This window comes from Amblyraja radiata, chromosome 5 (genome assembly GCF_010909765.2).
Source record: "Amblyraja radiata isolate CabotCenter1 chromosome 5, sAmbRad1.1.pri, whole genome shotgun sequence".
NCBI classification, from domain to species: domain Eukaryota; kingdom Metazoa; phylum Chordata; class Chondrichthyes; order Rajiformes; family Rajidae; genus Amblyraja; species Amblyraja radiata.
This window is the reverse complement of record NC_045960.1, coordinates 11,218,812-11,241,087: the sequence shown is the minus strand read 5'-3', so window position 1 is coordinate 11,241,087 and position 22,276 is coordinate 11,218,812. Positions and strand designations below refer to the sequence as shown.

General features: G+C 49.1%; 1 protein-coding gene across 4 annotated transcripts in view; it reads right to left on the bottom strand.

The window, feature by feature from the left end:
• The window catches only part of klhdc3 (kelch domain containing 3), a 39,923-nt gene extending 18,379 nt beyond the window's left edge, over nucleotides 1–21,544 (bottom strand). For 2 of the 4 annotated variants that reach the window (XM_033020585.1, XM_033020587.1), the window contains exons 1-4: nucleotides 17,419–17,605; nucleotides 11,496–11,672; nucleotides 7,067–7,182; nucleotides 5,537–5,608 (exon numbers count right to left, since the gene is read on the bottom strand). In XM_033020585.1, the coding sequence (XP_032876476.1) occupies nucleotides 5,537–5,608; nucleotides 7,067–7,182; nucleotides 11,496–11,672; nucleotides 17,419–17,572 (519 nt within the window). In that variant the 5' untranslated portion in view covers nucleotides 17,573–17,605. Of the gene's footprint in view, nucleotides 1–5,536; nucleotides 5,609–7,066; nucleotides 7,183–11,495; nucleotides 11,673–17,418; nucleotides 17,661–21,367 lie in introns of those variants that run through there. The other 2 variants (XM_033020584.1, XM_033020586.1) reach the window with 2 other exon arrangements.
• Nucleotides 21,545–22,276: the final 732 nt, after the last annotated feature.

The window sequence follows — 22,276 nt, the reverse complement described above, 5'->3', positions numbered from 1 at the left end:
TCCTACGAGGCGAGTTCATTCAAGAGCTCTCCCGAGTTTAAAAAAAAAAATCAAACTCGTGGTAAGCACGGAGAATGAACGTAGCGGGTACGTCGGAGCTCGGGGACGTCTCTTAGCGGCTCGAAATGCTAACGGGAAGATTCGTGAAGATTTTTCAACATGTTAAAAAATGAAAAATGTTTCAACATGTTGAAAAATGTCCACGAGAGCCCCGAGTACCGACGAGCGGCCATTACCGTAAATCTCCGAGTTCGAATCAGGGCAAACTCGGGAGAACTCTTTGAATGAACTCGTACAGTGGGACAGGGCTTTTACTAATCAACCTGTTTACATCCAGATCATTTATGTATATCACAAATAGCAGAGAGCCTAATGCAGATCCCTAGGGAACTCCACTGGTCACGGACCTCCAGCTGAATATTGTCCTTCCACCACAACCCCTCTGTCTCTATCAGTAAGCCAGTTGTGAATCCACATGACCAAGTTTTGAGAACTGTGGGCATCGAGGAGGGTCCAGCTCGTCCTGCTTGTTGTTTGCAAACTGCATGAACAGCAGATTGGAAAATATAATAAATGTGATTATGGAATAAGAGCACATTTGAAAAGGAAAGGAAAAGTGTTGAATCTCAGCGCTGGAACATCACACACTCGGGTTCAGGTACAGAATAAAACTCCCTCTCTCACAGTCCGTGGTACGGGTTGGGCATTTTAGGGAAGTACTGACATCTGGTGGCAGTCAGCAGTACTGTAGGCGATCGCTGAAGGCAGCGAAGGATGGGGCTACACAAAGCTCTGTTATATCAGTCACAAGGAACTGCAGATGCTGGAGTAATGCAGCGGTTCTGGAGGACATGGACAGGTGACGTTTCGGATCCGGACCCTTCTTCAGACGGATTTAGTCGGGGGAGAAAGCTGCAAAAGTGGTGGAGGTAGGACATGGCCTGGAAAATAGACCCAGAATGCTGGAGTAGCTCAGCGGGACAGGCAGTATCGCTGGATATATAGAATGGGTGACGTTTCGGGTCGAGACACTTCTTCAGACTTGAGAGTCGGAGAGAGGTGGTGGAATCACGATGGACAAATACGGGGCCTGACACGGCACCAATTCAACAGTTTGCGTTCAGAAATCCCGTTCAGCAGCTAAAATCAGAGGGTGCTGGGAAGACAGAGCCTGATGTGATTATCCCAAGATGCTCTTTGAAAGGAGGAGATGGCTGGGGCTACAAAAGGAGATTTTTGTATTTTCTTTAGCTCTGGGTGATGTACCAGTGTGGTGGATAGCTAATACAGCTCTCTTATTTAAAATGGGGCAATAGGCAGAAGCCAGTCGGTGAGCTATACATCAATAGTCAGAAAATGATTGGAAAAAAAAACTCTGCAGGACTGGAATTATGTTCACTTGGAAAGACAGGGATTGATTAGGAGTCAGCACGGTTTTGTGCATGTGAGATCATGTCTCACAAATCTGATTTCTTTTGAGGAGGTAACTGAAAGACTGTACATGATTACAATCAAGTCATAAAAAGTGCACAGATACAGGATAACGGGAATAATGTTTAGTGCAAGATAAAGAGGAAGCAACAAGACACACAACCACAAAGTTAACATAAACATCCACCACAGTGGATCCCACATTTCTCACTGAGATGGAAGATTTGGTCTCCAAATCTGAGGAAGGACATTATTGCCATAGAGGGAGTGCAGAGAAGGTTCACCAGACTGATTCCTGGGATGTCAGGACTGTCTTATGAAGAAAGACTGGATAGACTTGGTTTATACTCTCTAGAATTTAGGAGATTGAGAGGGGATCTTATAGAAACTTACAAAATTCTTAAGGGGTTGGACAGGCTAGATGCAGGAAGATTGCTCCCGATGTTGGGGAAGTCCAGGACAAGGGGTCACAGCTTAAGGATAAGGGGGAAATCCTATAAAACCGAGATGAGAAGAACTTTTTTCACACAGAGAGTGGTGAATCTCTGGAACTCCCTGCCACAGAGGGTAGTCGAGGCCAGTTCATTGGCTATATTTAAGAGGGAGTTAGATGTGGCCCTTGTGGCTAAGGGGATCAGAGGGTATGGAGAGAAGGCAGGTACGGGATACTGAGTTGGATGATCAGCCATGATCATATTGAATGGCGGTGCAGGCTCGAAGGGCCGAATGGCCTACTCCTGCACCTAATTTCTATGTTTCTATGTTTCTATGTAATAAAGTTCAATCTTCGAAGTGGGGCCTGTCCCACTTGGCAATTTTTCCGGTGACTGCCGGCGTCATTGACTGACGCATCCGGGTCGCCGAAAGACTTTGAACATTTCAAAATGCAGCGGCGACACTTGAGGAAACACCATGCATCGATACATCATCACGCCTCATCACGCCACGACTTTTTCGGTGAGCTGATACGTCAGTCAATGATGCCGACAGTCGCCGAAGAAATCCCCGAAGATTAGACTTTATCGCCTTCCATCTCAGTGAGAAATGCGGAATCCACTGTGGTGGATGTTTATGTTAACTTCTATGTGGTTGTGTGTCTTGTTGCTTCATCTTTATCTTGCACTAAACATTATTCCCGTTATCCTGTATCTGAACACTTTTTACCACTTGATTGTAATCATGTACAGTCTTTCTGCTGACTGGAGAGCACACAACAAAAAAAGCTTTTCACAGTACCTTGATGTACATGACAATAATAAACAAAACATTGTGAGCAAAATAATTTCTCTTCCTCACCCAGCCTGGAGAAACACCCTTGCTCTGTCCACTCCATAAGAATTGAGCAAACTCCTGTTTTCATTCTTCTCAATTCCAGAGATTACAGACGCAGTCTGGTTAATCACTTTCTAAAGGATCATCTCCCACTCAGGAACCAATTCCTTGCATTGCATGCATTGCACATAGAGCATTGCAGCACAGGAACAGGCTCTTGGTCCCACAGTGTCTGTGCCTGACATTAGTGCCAAGTTAAACTAATCCCTCTGCCTTAACACGATCCATATCCCTCCATTCCTTGTGCCTGTCTAAAAACCATGCCTGTCTTAAATTACATGATAGTTCTGCATCCCCCTTGACATTTCCACCCTGGGGAAAAAAGGTTCTGACCATCTACTCCATCTACGTCTATCATCATTTTATTAACTTCTTTCAGGTCTCCCCTCAACTGTGCAGAGAAAATAATCCAAGTTTGTCCAACGTCGCCTTATAGCCAATAGTCTCTAATCCCGGCAGCATCATGGCACTCTTTCCAAAGCCTCCACACCTTTCCTGTTGTGGGGTGACCAGAGATGTACATAATGCCCCAAATGCAGCCTAACCACAGTTTTATACAGCTGCAACATGAGACCATGACTCTTGTTACTAAATGCCTCAACGTACACCCTTCCTTGAGGAGGGACATCAGAAATGAGTGCAATCTTCCAGTGGCTGTCTCACCAGGGTGCTGTATAATTACAGAGGCAATGTATCATTTGCCTTCCTAATTACATGCTGTACCAGCACATTAACTTTCAGTAACTGGTGTTCAAGGTCTCCTGTTCTCTGGGAGCACCAGAACGTTTATGCTCTCTCCAATTATCTGTTCTATTTATTTCTACCAAAGTGGAAAGACATCATGACACATTCTTGCCCATTCGCTTCATCTATCCATATCTCCCCAAAACCTCTCTGCATCCTCCTGACACCCAACATTGCCACCAGCTTTGTATCATGAGGAAACTCAGATGCATTATACTGATCCCCCTCATCCAGATCACGGTTATAGACTGAACGAGTAGGCTCAACACCAAGCACTGTGGCACCTCACTAGTTACACTCTTAGTCAAATAACTTCCTTCTACTGTTTTCTGTCTAAACTAGCTTCAGTGCACACCAGTACATATCCAATTCCCATAAATCCCTTATGCACCTCCTTACTGAAGCCTTCTCAAAGTTCAAATGCAACACATCTCTCCTCATTGACACAAAACTTAGATTAGTCTGAAGAAGGGTCTCGACCCGAAACTTCGCTTATATCCTTCTCTCCATAGATGCTGCCTCACCCTCTGAGTTTCTCCAGCATTTTTAGTCTCCCTTAGTCAAACATGATTTCCTTTATCCCAATTCCAAGTTGACCCCGGTCCAATCCCATTATTATTTTCCAACTAAGTCATAAAATGCTGCAGCCACTCAGCGGGTTAGGCAGCATTTTTAGACTCTTAGACTTTAAAGCTACACCTTGCCCGCGCCCACCAGCAGTCACCTCGTACACTTGTACTATCCTTACACACTAGGGACAATTTTTAACAATTTTTTACCGAAGCCAATTAACCCAAAAACCTACACGTCTTTGGAGTGCAGGAGTAAACCGGACCGCCCCCAAAGAAAACCCAAGTGGTCACAGGGAAAACGTACAAACTGGTACAGACAGCACCCGTAGTCAAGATCAAACCCGGGTCTTAGGCGCTATGAGGCAGCAACTCTCTGTAGAGATTAACAAGGATGGACTGTGGAAAGAAACAATAAATGCTGGCCTTGATCTCAAAAATGATTATTAAAAAGGGGAGACACAAGGCATTGCAGGCGCTGGGAACTTGAGCAAAATACAACGTGCTGGAGGATTTCGGAGGGTCAGGCAGAGTCTGTGGAGAGAAATGCACTGACAATGTATTGGGTCAGTGCCTTTCTTCAGAAACCGAACCCAAAATGTCATCTGGTCATTTAAACCAGCATCTGCAGTTCCTTCCTACACATGTCATCTGGCCATTTCCCTCCACAGATACTGCCTGGCCTGCTGAGTTCCTCCAGCAATTTGTTATGAAAAGGGGCCTTGGGATCTTCGAAAGTCCAAGTGAACAGACGTGACAATGCAGCCCACCCTCGTCCTCCAACCCCTCTCCCACCGACATTGCAGGGTTGAAGTGTCAGCCTGAATGAGCCCAGCCTGCTGTGGGCTGGGTGAAAGCTGGACAACTCTGCCCCGTTTAGATTGACTTACTGCGACCTGGGAATCACAGATGAGGCCAGCATTGATCACCTGTCCCTAATTGCCCTCGAGAAGAGGGTGTTAAGATGCTTTTCTTGAGTCACTACAGTCCTGCTCGGGAGGCATTAATTTCTCCGCTTGAATGCAGCGGCAATGAATGGCTTCCTCAGCGCTCTGCCCATGTTTACATGATCAACCAAGTAAGGGAAGCAAGGTCCCCCCCCTAAAATACATCACTGCACCACGAGCTGCCCCACCACCTGGGTGCTTCTGACAGTTCCTGGTTTGGCTTCAGTTCCCCAGCTATTTTTGTTTACTTCAATCGCTAAAGCTGTGTCTTGTTCCAAACTTGTTCCAAAGTTGGCGGGGCACGATTCGAACCAGCTTTTCCGCTTGCTAATCTGGTCGCCCGAGCCACAATGTCCAATGGTAACTGGAAAACAATAATCTAGCCACTAGATTCACAAAAACGCTGCACAGATATCGCGGGACAATGTTTCTCCTGAGATCGAGATGGTGGTTAATAGAGAGATCACTTGGGTAGGTTCAACAACACAAGCCGCTCTCAGGATAAAAACTCACCTTTGCATTCACCAGGGTCCATGTCATTGTCACGGTGTCGAGACGGTGGATATCATTGGAAAAGCAGTCAGCCTGCACAGACACACGGCATGGGTCAGACACTGAGTGTGGGCAAGACATTTCTATATCCAACTTTACACAGAACTCTGATAGATAGCCCTGGCCTCCATGATACAAAGAAATACAGTGATACTGGTGAGAGCAGAACAAAGATCTGGATGGAGACCGGACGGGAGTTATGCTCATCAGGAAAGGACGGCTAGTTTGCCCCTTAGTCAGGAATTACCTTGGCAATCTTCGAGGTCACAGAGTTATTAATGCACAGCAGAGAAACCTACATGTCCCTGCTGCCATTTTAGACATCTACACTATTTCCATTCGGACTCCATCCTGCTCTCCTTTTCCCATTAGGGCATCTGCCTAAATGCCTCAGCAACACAGTGATTATATCTGATTCCACCACCTCCTCAGGTAGCAAGTTGCAAGTATTATCCACAGTAAAAGATTTGCCCCTCAAATTTTCTTTAAAGCTCCTTCCTTATATCGATGCCCATTTCCTTTTCAAAGCAACTTTGACTCTGCCACAAATAATCTTAAAATCTGTCAGGTCATGAGCATGAGGCTGATCTGAGCTGAAGGCTGGCAGGTCACAGCATTGCAGAGAACTAAACGATGACAGTGGAACAGGATGGTGCATCCCATAGCCTGCCCATCGAGCCAACTGAGGGAGCAACACAAAACCTCTTCACTTTGAAGGGTTTCGGCCCGAAACGTCAACTATCCATGATCTCCAGAGATGCTGCCCCACTCGCTCAGTTACTCCAGCACTTTGTGTCTTATTGTTTTGCAGACCAGCAACTGCAGTTTCTTGTTCCTACAAGATTAAGAACGATTCTGTAGGTTTTTGGCTGCAGAATCACGGTGCAGGTTGCGAGACAGGGGAGCTTCATGCAACTGGGCAGCAGATCCAGAGAGAGCCTGGTATCGCTTATTGATGAAGACAAGATTTTAATGAGAGGCATGAATAAATAAACTGACCAGAGTGATTGAAAGCTTGACATCCTGAGACAACGTGAACAAATAGTGCAGCTTGCTGCCTGGCAGTGCTCGAATCACACTTAGTTTGGAGATACATTGCGGACCCACCGAGTCCTGAACCGACCAGCGATCCCCGCACATTGTCACTAACCTATACACACTAGGGACAATTTACATTTGTACCAAGCCAATTAGCTTACAAACTTGTGTCTTTGGAGTGTGGGAGGATACCGAAGCATCCGGAGGAAACCCACGCGGGTCACGGGGAGAACGTGCAAACGCCGTACAGACAAGCACCCATAGTCAGGATCAAACCCGAGTCTTCGGCGCCGTGAGGCAGCAACTCTACCGCTGCACCACCGTGCTGCCCTCGACACCAGGAACAAGCAAATGGGCAACTAGACAGCTCCTTCCAGGAATTGCCTCAAGCCGAAGGGCCTTCCACAGGCTTGAGCCAAGTCCTGCTGAGCACCGTACCATGGCGATCCTTACCAGCTGTTCGTAGCCCCCAAAGATGAACATGGATTTGCCCAGAGCACAGGCAGAGTGCCCATCCCGAGCTCCAGGAATCGAACCGTGGACCTTCGGCGTGGACCAGCTGTGAGAGTCTGCAAGCGAGCAACAAGTTAGCAGCTGAGCACACCCCCCCCTCATTCAACATCTGGGTCTCTATTCCAGGGAGCGTAGGAGGATGAGGGAAGATCTTATAGTTCATAAAATCATGAGAGGATTAGGTCGCCTAGATGCACAGAGTATTTTACCCAAAGTAGGGGAATCAAGGACCGGAGGACATAGGTTGAAGGTGAAGGGGAAAAGATTTAATAGGAATCTGAGGGGTAACTTTTTCACACAAAGGGTGGTGGATGTATGGAACAAGCTGCCAGAGGAGGTAGTTGAGGCTGGGATTATCCCATCGTTTAAGAAAACGTTGGACAGGTACATGGATAGGACAGGTTTGGAGGGTATGGACCAAGTGCAGGCAATGGGGACTAGTGTAACTGGGACATTGTTGGCCGGTGTGGGCGAGTTGGGCCGAAGGGCCTGTTTCCACACTGTATCACTCTGTGCCTCTATCAGTCCTCCCTGCCCGGCAAACACCACAGACAAGTACATTGCCCACATCTATTCTCCACCCATTCCCCTGGCAAACCCACAGGCTGGACTGCACTGGCATCCCCACCTCCTGGGCAGGCAAGGGCAACACCTGTGGAGCCTCGTTCACCAGCCCAACAAACCCTACAGCCTGCCTCTCAGCCCATTAAATGCTCTGGAAATGGTTGCTGGCAAAAGCAATCCCTTTGTTCAGCGGCTTCTGCCCACAGTTGGGGATGGAAGGACAAGATGGTGCCAAGGGTGTGTTGGCTTTGAGGGCATTCTTCTGCTTTGAGGGCATTCAACGGCCCCATTGGAACGAGAGCAGGGGAGCACCCACCAACGTCCCGGCCTTTGCATTTTCTCCAAACAATGTATTTCATCCATTTCTTGTACGTCCGGTCTCACCTCCCCTTCACAACCCCAGTTCTAGAGACAGAACAGGGATAGTCTTCAGGAACGTCTTCCTCTCTCTGCCTTCTACAATCCACAGGGACCACTCTCTACACGACTCTCTGGTTCACTCACTCTTCCCCATTCCCTGCCGCTTTCCCCAGCATCTGTAGGAGGTGCAACACCACCCCTTCACCTCACCCTTCACCCCTCCAGGGATGTAAATGGACCTTCCAGATCGGGGAGAGGGTCACCTGCCCCTCTTACAAGCTGGCCCACTGCGTTTATTGCTCACGACGTGGCCTTCTCTACACTGGAGGAACCATTCACGGACAAGCCAACATTACTACACAGAGCCTGCTCCCTGTCCCAACAGCACTGTGGGAGTAGCTGTCACTCCATAGAGTCATGGAGTGATACAGTGTGGAAGCAGGTCCTTCAGCCCAACTTGCCCACACTGGCCAACATGCCCCAGCTACACTAGTCATATAGTGGTTCTGCGTGGAAGCAGGCCCTTCAGCCCAACTTGCCCACACTGGGCAACATGCCCCAGCTACACTAGTCCCACCTGCCTGTGTTTGGTCCATATCCCTCCAAACCTGTCCTATCCATAAACTATCCATCCATCTAGCTGTTTCTCAAATGTTGGGATAGTCCCAGCAGCTTGTTCCATGCACGGCAGCTTGCTCCATGCACGGCAGCTTGTTCCATGCACGGCAGCTTGCTCCATACACGGCAGTTTGTTCCATGCACGGCAGCTTGCTCCATGCACGGCAGCTTGTTCCATGCACGGCAGCTTGCTCCATGCACGGCAGCTTGTTCCATGCACGGCAGCTTGCTCCATGCACGGCAGCTTGTTCCATGCACGGCAGCTTGTTCCATGCACGGCAGCTTGCTCCATGCACGGCAGCTTGTTCCATGCACGGCAGCTTGCTCCATACACGGCAGTTTGTTCCATGCACGGCAGCTTGCTCCATGCACGGCAGCTTGTTCCATGCACGGCAGCTTGCTCCATGCACGGCAGCTTGTTCCATGCACGGCAGCTTGCTCCATGCACGGCAGCTTGTTCCATGCACGGCAGCTTGCTCCATGCACGGCAGCTTGCTCCATGCACGGCAGTTTGTTCCATGCACGGCAGCTTGTTCCATGCACGGCAGCTTGCTCCATGCACGGCAGTTTGTTCCATGCACGGCAGCTTGTTCCATGCACGGCAGCTTGCTCCATGCACGGCAGTTTGCTCCATGCACGGCAGCTTGTTCCATGCACGGCAGTTTGCTCCATGCACGGCAGCTTGTTCCATGCACGGCAGCTTGTTCCATGCACTATACCAGGAGTATGGCGACGGTTCAAGGTGCTAACTCATCATGCTAAAGGAGCAATTTGGGATCGCCAAGGAAGATTGGCTTTGTCGCGATGCCCAGATTATAAAATAACCCAAGGCGGCTGGCCAGTGCTTCGACTTTCTTTGAACTTTAAAGAGATTCAGCATGTCACCAAACACACTAACAAGATTCCGCAGATGCACTGCAGGAAATACCCTGACAGGTTGCATCAAGCTCTGGGGACAGCAATTCTAAGACACAGGAATGCAAGAGGCTGCAGAGAGTTGTGGACTCAGCCCCGGTGCATCACAGGCACAGCCCTCCCCAACATCAAAAGCATCCAAAGAGGTGCTGCCTCCAGACACGGTATCTGCCATCAAACATGTCCAACATTGGGGCCACACCATCTACTCGCTGCTGCCATCGTGCGGCAGGTACAGAAGTCTCACACCAACAGGTTCACAAACAGCTACATCCATCAGGATCTTGAACTGACCTGCACAACCCTAATCCACCCTCAGCAACTCAACACTGTGGATCAACTCCTGAAATACCATGGACTCGTTTTCTAATTGTGTACGTTTGCACTAATATCCTGGGTTTTTTTTTTGCACTCTTTTTCTTTTCACTGTCTTGTAGAATTTCCCTGTAATTTGTGTATGATTTACATTTTGTTGGTGGTCTGAGTCTATACATGACTGTGATGCTGCCTCAAGGAAAATTTTCTTTGCACTTGTAGCTCATCATACTTGTGTTCCGGGGAGGGACGCCCGCGGCGGGTGTATCCCAGGGAGCGGAGGCACCAAGACTTGGCAGGAAGGTCCAGCTCGCCCACCGGGGACTGGGGATGGTGGATCCGCCCGGAAGCCCCAGCTGGACAACAGGCCTTCATGGTCATGTCACAAACCCTGCACTCGCAACAACTACGACTTAAAATGGCACCAAACTGGCGACTCTGTATATTGTCCTCGTGTACTCAGTGGACAGTGTACAGTCTGAAGAAGGGTCTCAACCCGAAACGTCACCCATCCTGCTCTCCAGAGATGCTGCCTGTCCCGCAGTTACTCCAGCATTTTGTGTCTATCTTCGGTGTAAACCAGCATCTGCAGTTCCTTCCTACACACTACTACACACTTGTACTGTATCTTCACTGTACCTCGGTACATGTGACAAATAAAGGGCCATACCATGCCAATGTCAATAATCTCAACTTTGCTTGAGACCACCCGTCTATCAGCAAGACACCCATCAATGCCACCTCTTCAATATGCTGGTGCTCTCCAGCTACTGTTACTCTTCTCCCCACTTTCCACCGGTCAGTCATGGAGTGATACAGTGTGGAAACAGGCCCTTCGGCCCAACTTGCCCACACCGGCCAACATGTCCCAGCTACAAATTAGTCCCACCTGCCTGCGACTTGGTCCATACCCCTCCAAACCTGTCCTATCCATGTACCTGTCTAACTGTCGGGATAGTCCCAGCCTCAACTACCTCTTCTGGCAGCTTGTTCCATACACCCACCACCTTTTGTGTGAAACAGTCACCCCTCGGATTCCTATTAAATCTTTCCCCTTCACCTTGAACCTATGTCCTCTGGTCCTCAATTCCGTTCTCTGGGCAAGAGACTGTGTGCGTCTACCCGATCTATTCCTCTCATGATTTAATAAATTTAAATTAAATTAAATTTCTTTATTTATATAGCACATTTTTAGTCAACTTGCATTGACCCCAAAGTGCTTCACACAATTACATCCACACACACAGGCAAAGGTGGGTGAAGTGTCTTGCCCAAGGACACACACAGGCAAAGGTGGGTGAAGTGTCTTGCCCAAGGACACACACAGGCAAAGGTGGATGAAGTGTCTTGCCCAAGGACATAATGACAGTATGCACTCCAAGCGGGATTCGAACCAGCTACCTTCCGGTTGCCAGCCGAACACTTAGCCCATTGTGCCATCTGTCGTCCACGATACACCTCCATAAGATCACCCCGCATCCTCCTGCGCTCCAAGGAATAGAGACCCAGCATACTCAACCTCTCCCGATAGCTCACACCCTCTCAACCTGACAGACAGGTAAATACGGGACAAGGTAACTTCCAGGAATGCACTTACGGATGTCGAATGCGTACAAGACGTTGCACGCTCCTTCAGTGTCATTCCTTCCGCCCCAGATGTAGATGGCATCATCGACCAGTACGGCAGTGTGGCCGTACCTCATGTACGGTAGCTGAGGCGACTGATCGTTCCGCTCCGATCGGAAAGGCGGGAGCTTCATCCAGCGAAGTGAAACTGTGGCAGGGGAGGAAAGATTGCATTCAAGTTCAGCTTGAGTTTAGGTTTTTGTCACGTGTACCACAATACAATGAAAAGCTTTTGTTGCGTGCTAACCAGTCAACAGAAAGGCAATACATGATTGCAATTAAGCCATCCACAGTGTACAGAAACATGAGGAAGGGAATAACGTGGATGTTTACTGCAAGGTAAAGTCCGATCAAAGATAGTCCAAGGGTCTCCAATGAGGTAGATAGTAGCTCAGGACTACTCTCGAGTAGTTGGTAGGATGGTTCAGTTGTCTTATGACATCTGGGAAGAAACTGTCCTTCTTCAGCCCTTCAGAAGAAGAAATTTGGCTGCAGTGGTTGTGAAAGGAAGCAAGGCACTCACACTGTATGGGGACGAGGGCAGCAGACCTGGGACCCCTCTATGTTAATACAGGTGACAAGCAATATGCTCTTCAGCACTGGACACGGGTTTCTTATAGAAACGTACAAAATTCTTAAGGGGTTGGACAGGCCAGATGCAGGAAGATTGTTCCCGATGTTGGGGAAGTCCAGAACAAGGGGTCACAGTTTAAGGATAAGGGGCAAATCTTTTAGGACCGAGATGAGGAAAAAAAAATTCACACAGAGAGTGGTGAATCTGTGGAATTCTCTGACATTGGCTATATTTAAGAGGGAGTTAGATGTGACCCTTGTGGCTAAAGAGATCAGGGGGTATGGAGAGAAGGCAGGTACAGGATACTGAGTTGGATGATCAGCCATGATCATATTGAATGGAGGTGCAGGCTCGAAGGGCCGAATGGCCTACTCCTGCACCTATTTTCTATGTCCACAGATCATGACCGAGTGCCATTCCCGAGAACCGAACGTGATAGAAACGTTAACAATGACAGCGTGGGGGAGAGCGTGACAGAAACATAATTGACAGCACAGTGAGCAGGCGCAGGTAGAGTGGCTGCCAGCTGGACTCACTGACTCGGAGACAGCAACTCACTCCCAGCTCTGCACGAATTGACCCAACTCATGGATGTTGGGGAGGGGGGGGAAAATCGGGAGAGAAAAGGCACACAGAAATAGCCTCTGCCATCTGACAGAAGATGCCTGCAGTCCCACAACCGGTCTCCCAGACGTTCAGGCTGTTCATAACTGGGGCACCCGTGAGCCGGGGAGGGCCAGCAGTCCACTGTGCAATAGCGGGGTACGTTATACCCGCTGCTCTCACCACTGCGTGGCATTGGGCGGTGCTGGCAATTATCGCCTGTCCTTTACCGGTGCAGAACTGCAACATTCCTGAAAACAGGCCAGAGCCAGCCACGCATCCTGGCTCTGAAGTTGCACAGGAATAACAGAGGCACCTCTCCTTCCGGGAACGACTCGGGAGAATTCCAATCAATGACCATCACTTTAACAAAACTAAGTTATGGAGGAGCCGATTCTGTTGGAAGAAGGGCCCCGACCCGAAACGTCATCTGTCCAATCCCCCCTCCCCTCATGCTGCCTGATCCGCTGGGTTCCTCCAACACTGTGTGTTTTGCCCAAGATTTTAGCAGCTGAGGTTTGTTATCACCGCTTTAAATTAAGATCCACAACAGCCGTTGTTGGACTGAACGCAGATCCCAGCACCAGCATCGCCCCTGTATCCAAGAGGCAGGGGCATTATACCAACAGCCGAGCCAGGAGGCAGCAATTGTCTGTACACCCCAGCCGCCAGAATCTTAGGATAACACGGCAACATTGCAGGAAAGATACGATTACTCTAGAGCGTGCGGCTGCAGAAGGGATACACAAGAATGTCACCCAGAAAGAAACAAAATAAAAATAAACAAAGACGTACAGGTTTGTAGGTTAATTGGCTCCTGTAAATTGTGAACTGTCCTTGGTGTGTAGGATAGTGCTAATGTAAAGGGTGAATGCTGGTCAGCATGGACTTGGTGGGGCGAAGGGCCTGTTTCCACACTGTGTCTCTAAAGTCTAAAATTTTCCCTGGAGCTTCGGAGGTTGAGGAATGATCTAATGCAGGTATACACAATTATGAGTGGGAATTAGACCAGACATAGTTAGAATGAAAGCACAGTGAACTGCAGGTGCTGGAATCTTGGGCAAAAACACAAAGCTCTGGCATAAATCAATGGGTCAGATGGTAAGAATCTTTATCCCACAGTGGACGTATCTAAGACAGGAGGGCATAAATAAGGTAAGAATGTCATTGTTTTGGTTAAGTACGTATGACAATAAAACACTTGCGTGTTTAGAGGGGACCCGAGGGGGGAAGTTTCTCACACAGAGGTACAGTGGCACAGCGGTAGAGTTGCTGCCATTACAATGCTTGCACCCGCAGAGACCCGGGTTCGATCCCGACTATGGGTGCTGTCTGTACGGAGTTTGTACGTTCTCCCCGTGACAGCGTGGGTTTTCCCCGAGATCTTCGGTTTACTCCCACACTTCAAAGACGTGCAGGTTTGTAGGTTAATTGGCTTGGTGTATGCAAATTATCCCTAGTGGGTGTTGGACAGTGTTAATGTGCGGGGATTGCTGGTCGGCACAGACTCGGTGGGCCGAAGGGCCTGTTTCCGCGCTGTACCTCTGAACTAAAGTAAACTAAACAGAGGATGGTTGGAGGATTATTCGAGACTGGCAGCTCAGTTTCCATTCCGGCATCATTGTCCTCTGTTGCCGTGAGCAAGGAGAACCAGAGGATGGTGGCCGCATTTATTTGGAGTCTTTTCTCATCCTATAAAGAGCGGCAGTGTCAGATGTTGGTGTGCTCGAGGAATCTGTTAGCTCATTGGTACGAGACACATCCCCCCACCGCCCATCCGCAGTTGCGTAGTGCCTGCTGCCTGCCTCGTCAACGAGGTTCAGAGACAAAGGTGTGGAATGCAAGAGCTGTCAACGGCTGGTGATTGCTGTCTGGTTAAGTGGTGCATACTGCAGTCAGCGTGACATCCTCGGGGCGGCAGGCTCTCTCAGTGGCGGCTCAGGTCACAGCGCCAGAGACCCGGGTCGATCATGACGACGGATGCTGAGTTGGTAGTTTTCCTTGTGACCGCGTGGGTTTTCTCCTGGTACGCCGGTCCCCCCCACACTCCACAGATGTACAGGTTTGCACGTTAATTGGCTTTGGCAAAGTTTAAAAATTGTCCTCGCCCGTGCATCGGATAATGTTAGTGTGCAAGGTGAGTGTAGTGTAGACACACGGAGAACCCTGTCCAAGGTCAACCCGTGGAAAGCAGTCGGACCCGACAACATCCCAGGACGTGTGCTCAAGGAATGTGCTGAGGAGTTAGCAGATGTGCTAACAGACATCTTTAACATCTCCCTTAGTCAAGCCATTGTCCCCACATGCCTCAAAACTTCCACAATAATCCCCATAGTGAAGAAACCAGTGGTTGCCTGCCTAAATGACTACCGCCCTGTCGCCCTGACCCCAATAATAATGAAGTGTTTTGAACGCCTGGTGAAACCCCACATTACTGCCAGCCTCCCCTCATCGTTAGACCCCCTCCACTTTGCCTATCGCCCCAACTGTTCTACAGAGGATGCCATCTCTACCACGCTGCACACAGTACTCACGCATCTGGAAAACAAAAACACATACGCCAGAATCCTGTACATTGACTTCAGCTCAGCGTTTAACACCATCATCCCACAGAGACTTGTGGAGAAACTAACCCTGCTGGGCCTCAACACCACCCTGTGTCACTGGATCGTGGACTTTCTGACAGAGAGACCGCAGTCAGTCCGTGTTGGCAAGAACACTTCAGGCTCGATCACGCTGAGCACCGGCTCCCCTCAAGGCTGTGTGCTCAGCCCGCTGTTGTTCACATTGCTCACACATGACTGTGCTGCCAGATTCAGGGACAATAAGATCATAAAATTCGCGGATGACACAACAGTGGTGGGACTCATCAGCGGAGATGACGAATCAATGTACAGGGAGGAAGTAAAACAACTAGTGGACTGGTGCGGCAAAAATAATCTAGAATTAAATGTCGACAAAACAAAGGAGATGGTTGTCGACTTCAGGAGGGCGCAGACAAAGCATACACCCCTCAACATCAGTGGCACTACAGTGGAGAGAGTGGAGAGCATAAAGTTCCTCGGTGTGCAAATTACAGACAGCCTCACCTGGTCCAGGAACACCACTGGGACCGTCAAACGGGCCCATCAGCGACTGCACTTCCTGAGGAAACTAAAACAGGCCTCACTCCCCACCAACATCCTCAGGACTTTCTACAGGGGTACGGTGGAGTCTGTACTCACGTACTGCATAAATACGTGGTACTCCACCTGCAACTGCTCGGACAGGAAGGCTCTGCAGAGGGTAGTGAGGGGAGCAGAGAGGATCATTGGCGTCTCCCCACCCTCGGTACAAGAACTGTTCCAGAGCCGCTGTCTGAAAAAAGCTCAGAGAATTGCTAAGGACAAACTGCACCCCCTCCACATACACCTGGATCTCCTGCCATCAGGCAAGAGATATCGCAGCATCAAAGCCCGGACTACAAGACTGCTAAACAGCTTCCTGCCACAGGCTGTGAGGCTGCTAAACAGTCACTCTGTACTCACAGTCACCTGATTCTGAGGCTTGGCACGGACACTTTAATAACTGGCACTGGCCACTTTAATAACTGGCACTGGCCACTCAAATCAGCTGCCCCGGACATTTTTATGATTGGTTTTACTGTATTTTAACGTTGTTGTTTTACCTGCTTTTAACTATTTATACTGATCCATCAGGGACTGGATTGTTTTTAGTGTTATTATGTGTGAAATGTTTTAAATTTCATGTGCGATGCTCCGGTATTCCCTGGGAAACGTCTTTTCATTTTGCACTGTACAACTGTTGCTTGCAAGATGACAATAAAGGTTGATTGATTGATTGATTGATTGATTGATTGATTGATAGTGGGCCGAATGGCCTGTTTCTGCATTATATCTCTAAAGCTTAAAGTCTAAAGAGTCGATGTCCGTGCAGAATAACTGTGACACATTCTTTCCTGGGATTCTCAAAGTGCCATGGTGCGACCAGGCGCCCGCGTCCCATGGAGGTTTGGTGTCGTTGGAGCAGGTGGCTGTCTGCTCCAGCTAGCCTTGCCTCACACTAGCCTCTGATCAGCAGGACCACTGCGGTCTAACGCCAAGTCGACCGACACCCAACTCCTGCAAGGGTTTGGGGGTACAATAAGCGGGGGGAAAAGGGTGGCCGGGCAGGGACAGTGTCAGTCCCTCTGAATGGAACAGGATCGGTTGGTGCTTACCGAAGATAGATACAAAAAGCTGGAGTAACTCAGCGGGTCAGACAGCTTCTCTGGAGAGAAGGGAAAGGTGACGTCACCTATTACTTTTCTCCAGTGATGCTGCCTGACCCGCTGAGTTACTCCAACTTTTATCTTCGATTTAAACCAGCTTCTTAATTTAGTTTAGTTTAGAGAAACAGCGCGGAAACAGGGCCTTCGGCCCACCGTTTCCACACCGACCAGTGATCCCTGCACATTAACGCTACCTACACATAGTGGGGACAATTTACACTTATAACAAGCCAATTGACCACACTACAAATCTGTAAATCTTTGGAGTGTGGGAGGAAACCGAAGATCTCGGAGAAAACCCATGTGGTCACGGGGAGAACGTACAAACTCCGTACAGACAGCACCCGTAGTTGGGATTGAACCCGGGCCTCCGGCGCTGCAAGGCAGCAACTCTACCGCTGCGCCACTGTCTGCAGTTCCTTCCCTCACATTTCGGTTGGTGCTTACCCGCATTAAAGATGTGCACGTCAATCTGTCGGAGTGTCTCGTAGTCCTCGCCTGAGCAGTACCCCCCGAAGGAGTAGACCTTGTGCCCCACAGCCACCGCTGCATGGTTCACCCTCCGCGGACCACCTTCCAGGTGCACCGCCCACCGCAACATCGCCTTCAGCTGGCCGGCAGCTTCCCCTGGGAGCAGCCCGCAAGCTGCCCCTTCCAGGTGGCTCAGGCCCGGGGCATCCTGAACATAGCTGTGGGCAGAGAACAGGGCACCGTCACTGTTCCTGGGTCAGCACGCCAAGCCACCATGCACCAGGCCAACGGAGCGCCCACACGTACCATCCCTGCACATCACGTGTGACGTCAACACTCTTTAAAGAATTTACATCAAGGATGATAATACACTGCAGGGGATATATATATATATATAGGCCAGCAGAATGGCAGGCAAATGGCAATTGAAACTTAAAACTGAGAAGTTGAAAAGTGACACACTTTGGCAGGGCAGAGACGTTGCCAGTTTAGTGGAAGATATCCAGAGCGCATGTTGGAACAGAGGGAGTTTTTTGTGCACGTATTCACAGCCCAGTAAGTGGCAGGACATTTGAGAAAGTGGTGAGTGAGACGTGGGGTATCCTGGGATTCATAAATAGACGCCCGGGGGGCAAAGCAAGGGGGCGACGTTGAACCGTTATGAAAGGACAGTTAGATCACAACTTTGGTATCCCATCCAGTTCAGGTCACGGAGGTTTGAGCGGGGTGGTGGTGCTTGGAGCTGAAGCCATCATGAGGGGTTTAAGCGGGCACCCAGAATCACAGCAACGGGCAAGGAGTAGGGGAACAAGCTGTGTGCAGAGCTGGAAATCTCCAGCTGAAGTCTGGTGGCTGCAGGATCAAGATAAGTTTGCAGGGCTGCAGGGAAACAGAACATATTTGAAAGCAAAACATTGGCAAGGGATAGAACAGTGGAACCTGGGCTGACTGGACTAATCTGCAGAGAGCTAGCACACCCACCAGGACACAATACAATACAATTTATTTGTTGTCATTTGAACCCAGAGGTTCAAACGAAATTTGGTTTAATACCAATCAATACAATACAAATACAAATACCAATCAATATTTAGATTAAAGATAAGACACAAAATGCTGCATTAACTCAGCGGGACAGGCAACATCTCTGGGAATAGGTGATGTTTCGGGTCGAGACCCTTCTTCAGACAAAATATATTTAGATTAAATTCTCCTGTGATTCCTTCAAACACTTGCTATTTTCCCATTTTTCCCTGCTTTGTTTAGTAGCCCCATTTCAGGGGGTTGATAAACCATCCCACCTGTATCTTCTTTACCCGGCTCTTCATGATTTCAACCCAAACTGACGACACCTCACTGTTCACTCAGTCCTACCGTGTGGAAACAGGCCCCTCGGCCCAACTTGCCACGCTGACCAACATGCCCCATCTACTAAAGTCCCATTGCCTGCGTTTGACCCATATCCCTCTAAACCTCTCCTATCCATGTACTTGTCCACATGTGTTTCAAATGTTGTGATTGTACCTGCCCCAACAACCTCAGATGGCAGCTCATTCCATACACCCACCACCCTTTGTGTAAAAAGGTTGCCCCTCAGATTCCTATTAAATATTTCCCCCCTTACTCTTGATTCTTGATTCTCCCACCCTGGGTAAAAGACTGTGCATTTATTCGATCTATTTTTCACTTGATCTTATACACCTGTATAAGATCACCCCTCATCTTCCTGCGCTCCAAGGATTAAAGTACTTTGAATCGCAACTCAGCACTGCTCTGGTATCTTCCTTGATATAACCACCCCACCTCAGGAGAGTGATGGAACCCGCTACTTGCACGGATATGTGCACCCCAGGTCCCCAGCAACAGAGGGTGACAGCAGCCTCCGCGATTGGTATTCTAATGACTCACATCCATCACCATCAGCCAACAGTGGTTGTACTGTGCACCATCTACAAAATCCACTGCAACTACTTGTCCAGGCCACTCGGACAACACCTACCAAAAATGTCACCTGTACCACCAGGGAGGTCGAGGACATTAGTTGCTGGGGAATACCACCACCTGCAGGTTCCAATTCCAGCCCCATAATAGCCCTGTCCCACGGTACGAGTTCATTCCAAGGGCTCTCCCGAGTTTGCCCTGATTCGAACTCGGAGATTTACGGTAATTCACCACTCGTCGGTACTCGGGGCTCTCGTGGACATTTTTCAACATGTTGAAAAATCTTCACGAGTCTTCCCGTGCTTACCTGCCGTTAGCGAGTCTTCCCGAGTACCTGCCGTTAGCGCTAAGAGACGTCCCCGAGCTCCGACGTACCCGCTACGTTCATTCTCCGTGCTTACCACGAGTTTGATGTTTTTTAAACTCAGGAGAGCCCTTGGAATGAACTCGTACCGTGGGACAGGGCTTTAAGGGGCTTACTTTGGAACTCTCTTGCCGTTCCTTCGTTGCCACTGGGTCCAAATCGTCGGACTCCATCCCCCCACTCTATCCTATCAAAACTCTATCTTTGTTCCGTCTGGGGAGAGGGGGAACGAGAGCAGAACTACGGGAACACAGGAGAGACACGGGTGAGAGACCTATGCCATCTATGACAGCAAGGGGGAAACCACATTTACTAAAAAAAACAGGACATCTCGGATGTCCTGAAATGGAAAATCCTCACTTTGGGAGTAGATGCGGGGGAGATGGAGAAATTGAGAATAGGGTTCGTGTCTTTACAAAAGGCAGGGTGGAAGGAACTGTAGTCAAGATAACTGTGCAGAACTTGCTGATTTCATTAACATTACCACTAACGTCGACATAGCCCTCAAATTCACTTGGACTATTTCTAAAACCTCTCTCCCCTTTCTTGATCTCTCTGTCTCCATCTTTACTGGTCATTCACTATAAACCTGCCAGTTCAGTCACACAGCGTGGAAACAAGTTCTTCAGCCCACCTTACCCACGCCGGCCAACATGCCCCATCTACACTAGTCTCACCTGCCTGCATTTGGCCCATATCCTTCTAAACCTATCCCATCCAACAGTCCAAAAGTGATAGTACCAGCCTCAACCACCTCCTCTGGCAGCTCGTTCCATAAACCCACCGCCCTTTGTGCAACAACATTGTCCCACATGTTCCCACCCCCCCCCGCCTGGACTTGCACCCATTTCTCCCCTTTCCCTTCCCCCTACATTCCTTCATTTAGCTTCACAACTTTTCAATCCTTTAATCTCAGGCCATTGTCCAACCATCTGCTTCTGAAAACCTTACTTACCTGTATCAACCTATTACCGAGAATGCTAGGCTTGGTCCTGTCTCTCTTCTCTTCTAGATTTCTTCTCTCCCCCCACAAATTGTCTGAAGAGTCTCGAACCAAACTGTCACCGATCAATGTTCTCCAGAGATTCTGCCCACTGATTTACTCTAGCACTCTGTGTTGTATTTTGTTTAGTTTAGCTTAGAGATGCAGCACGGAAATGGGCCCTTCAGCCCACGCCGACCAGTGATCACTTTGTACACTAGCACTATCCTACGCACCAGGGACAATTTACAGTCTTTACCGAAGAAAATGAACCTACAAACCTGTAGGTCTTTGCAGTGTGGGAGGAAACTGAAGCACTCGGAGAAAACCCACGCGGTCACAGGGAGAACGCACAAACTCCATACAGACAGCACCCGCAGTCAGGATCGAACCGGGGTCTCTGGCACTGTAAAGGCAGCGACTCTACCGCTGCACCACCGTGCCGTCCCAAGTTAAACCAGCATCTGCCGTTCCTCGTTTCAACCTCTTCCTGCTGCAGATTAGCCGACATTAACAAATTATAACCTCAGGAGCTCATAGACAGACTCAATTGTCCCAAGGGGAACAGTCCCCGACAGCTGCGGCCATGGCTCTCAAGGGAGAGGAGGGTTTAGTATAAGCCATCAATGGTTACTCACGGGGTGCGATGGAACAGCGAGCAGCAGTCTCTGAAATCTCTTCCCCGGATAAAGGAGAACAAACGGGAAATGAGTCTCCTGCACTCGCCCGAGACACTACCGAACCTGCAATATATTCGGTAGTTCTCCTCACTTGGCAGGGTGCCGCCCTACACTCAAAATAGCCCCTGGATTCCTTGTATTTCATACACGCCATGCTATTTCCAGCCAGCTACTACACAAACTGTCCAATGGAGAACAGCCGACCTGCAAGGTTATCAACTGACAGTTATCAACAACTTTCATTTCAAAATATAATTAGAGTCTGCCCTGTCCTTCGAAGCCCCATTGGATATTCAGTGTCAAAGTTCACTCTATTTTTAAATCAAGAACGGCTGTGAGGGACGGGCGGACCTGAAAACCATTTGCTGCTTTTACTTGATCACAGTTCACAAAACGCCGGGGAGATTACGAGGTAGAAAGTCACGTCTGACTTGCAGCAAGTGTGGGAGGAAAGTCCACACCAGTGAGGGTGGCACAGCGGTAGAGTTGCTGCATTACAGCGCCAGAGAGCCGGGTTCCATCCTGACTACAGGTGCTGTCTTGTATGTAGTTTGTACATTCTTCCTGTGACCTTGTGGGTTTTCTCCCACGCTCCAAAGATGTACAGGATGGTGGGTCAATTTGGCTTCAGTTTAAAAAAATGGTAAATTGTCCCGAGTGTTTAGCATAGTGCTGGCGTGCAGGGTTTGCTGGTCGGTGCGGACTCGGGGGGGGCCAAAGGGCCTGTTCCCGCGCTGTATCTCTAAATTAAACTAAACCACAAAATACCAAGTAACATCTCCCATGTCCAGTCACAGGCGAAGTCCCAGAGGATTGGAGAGATCGTCGCCAGTGTTGTTGCTTTATTTAAAGAGGAAAGTATGAAAA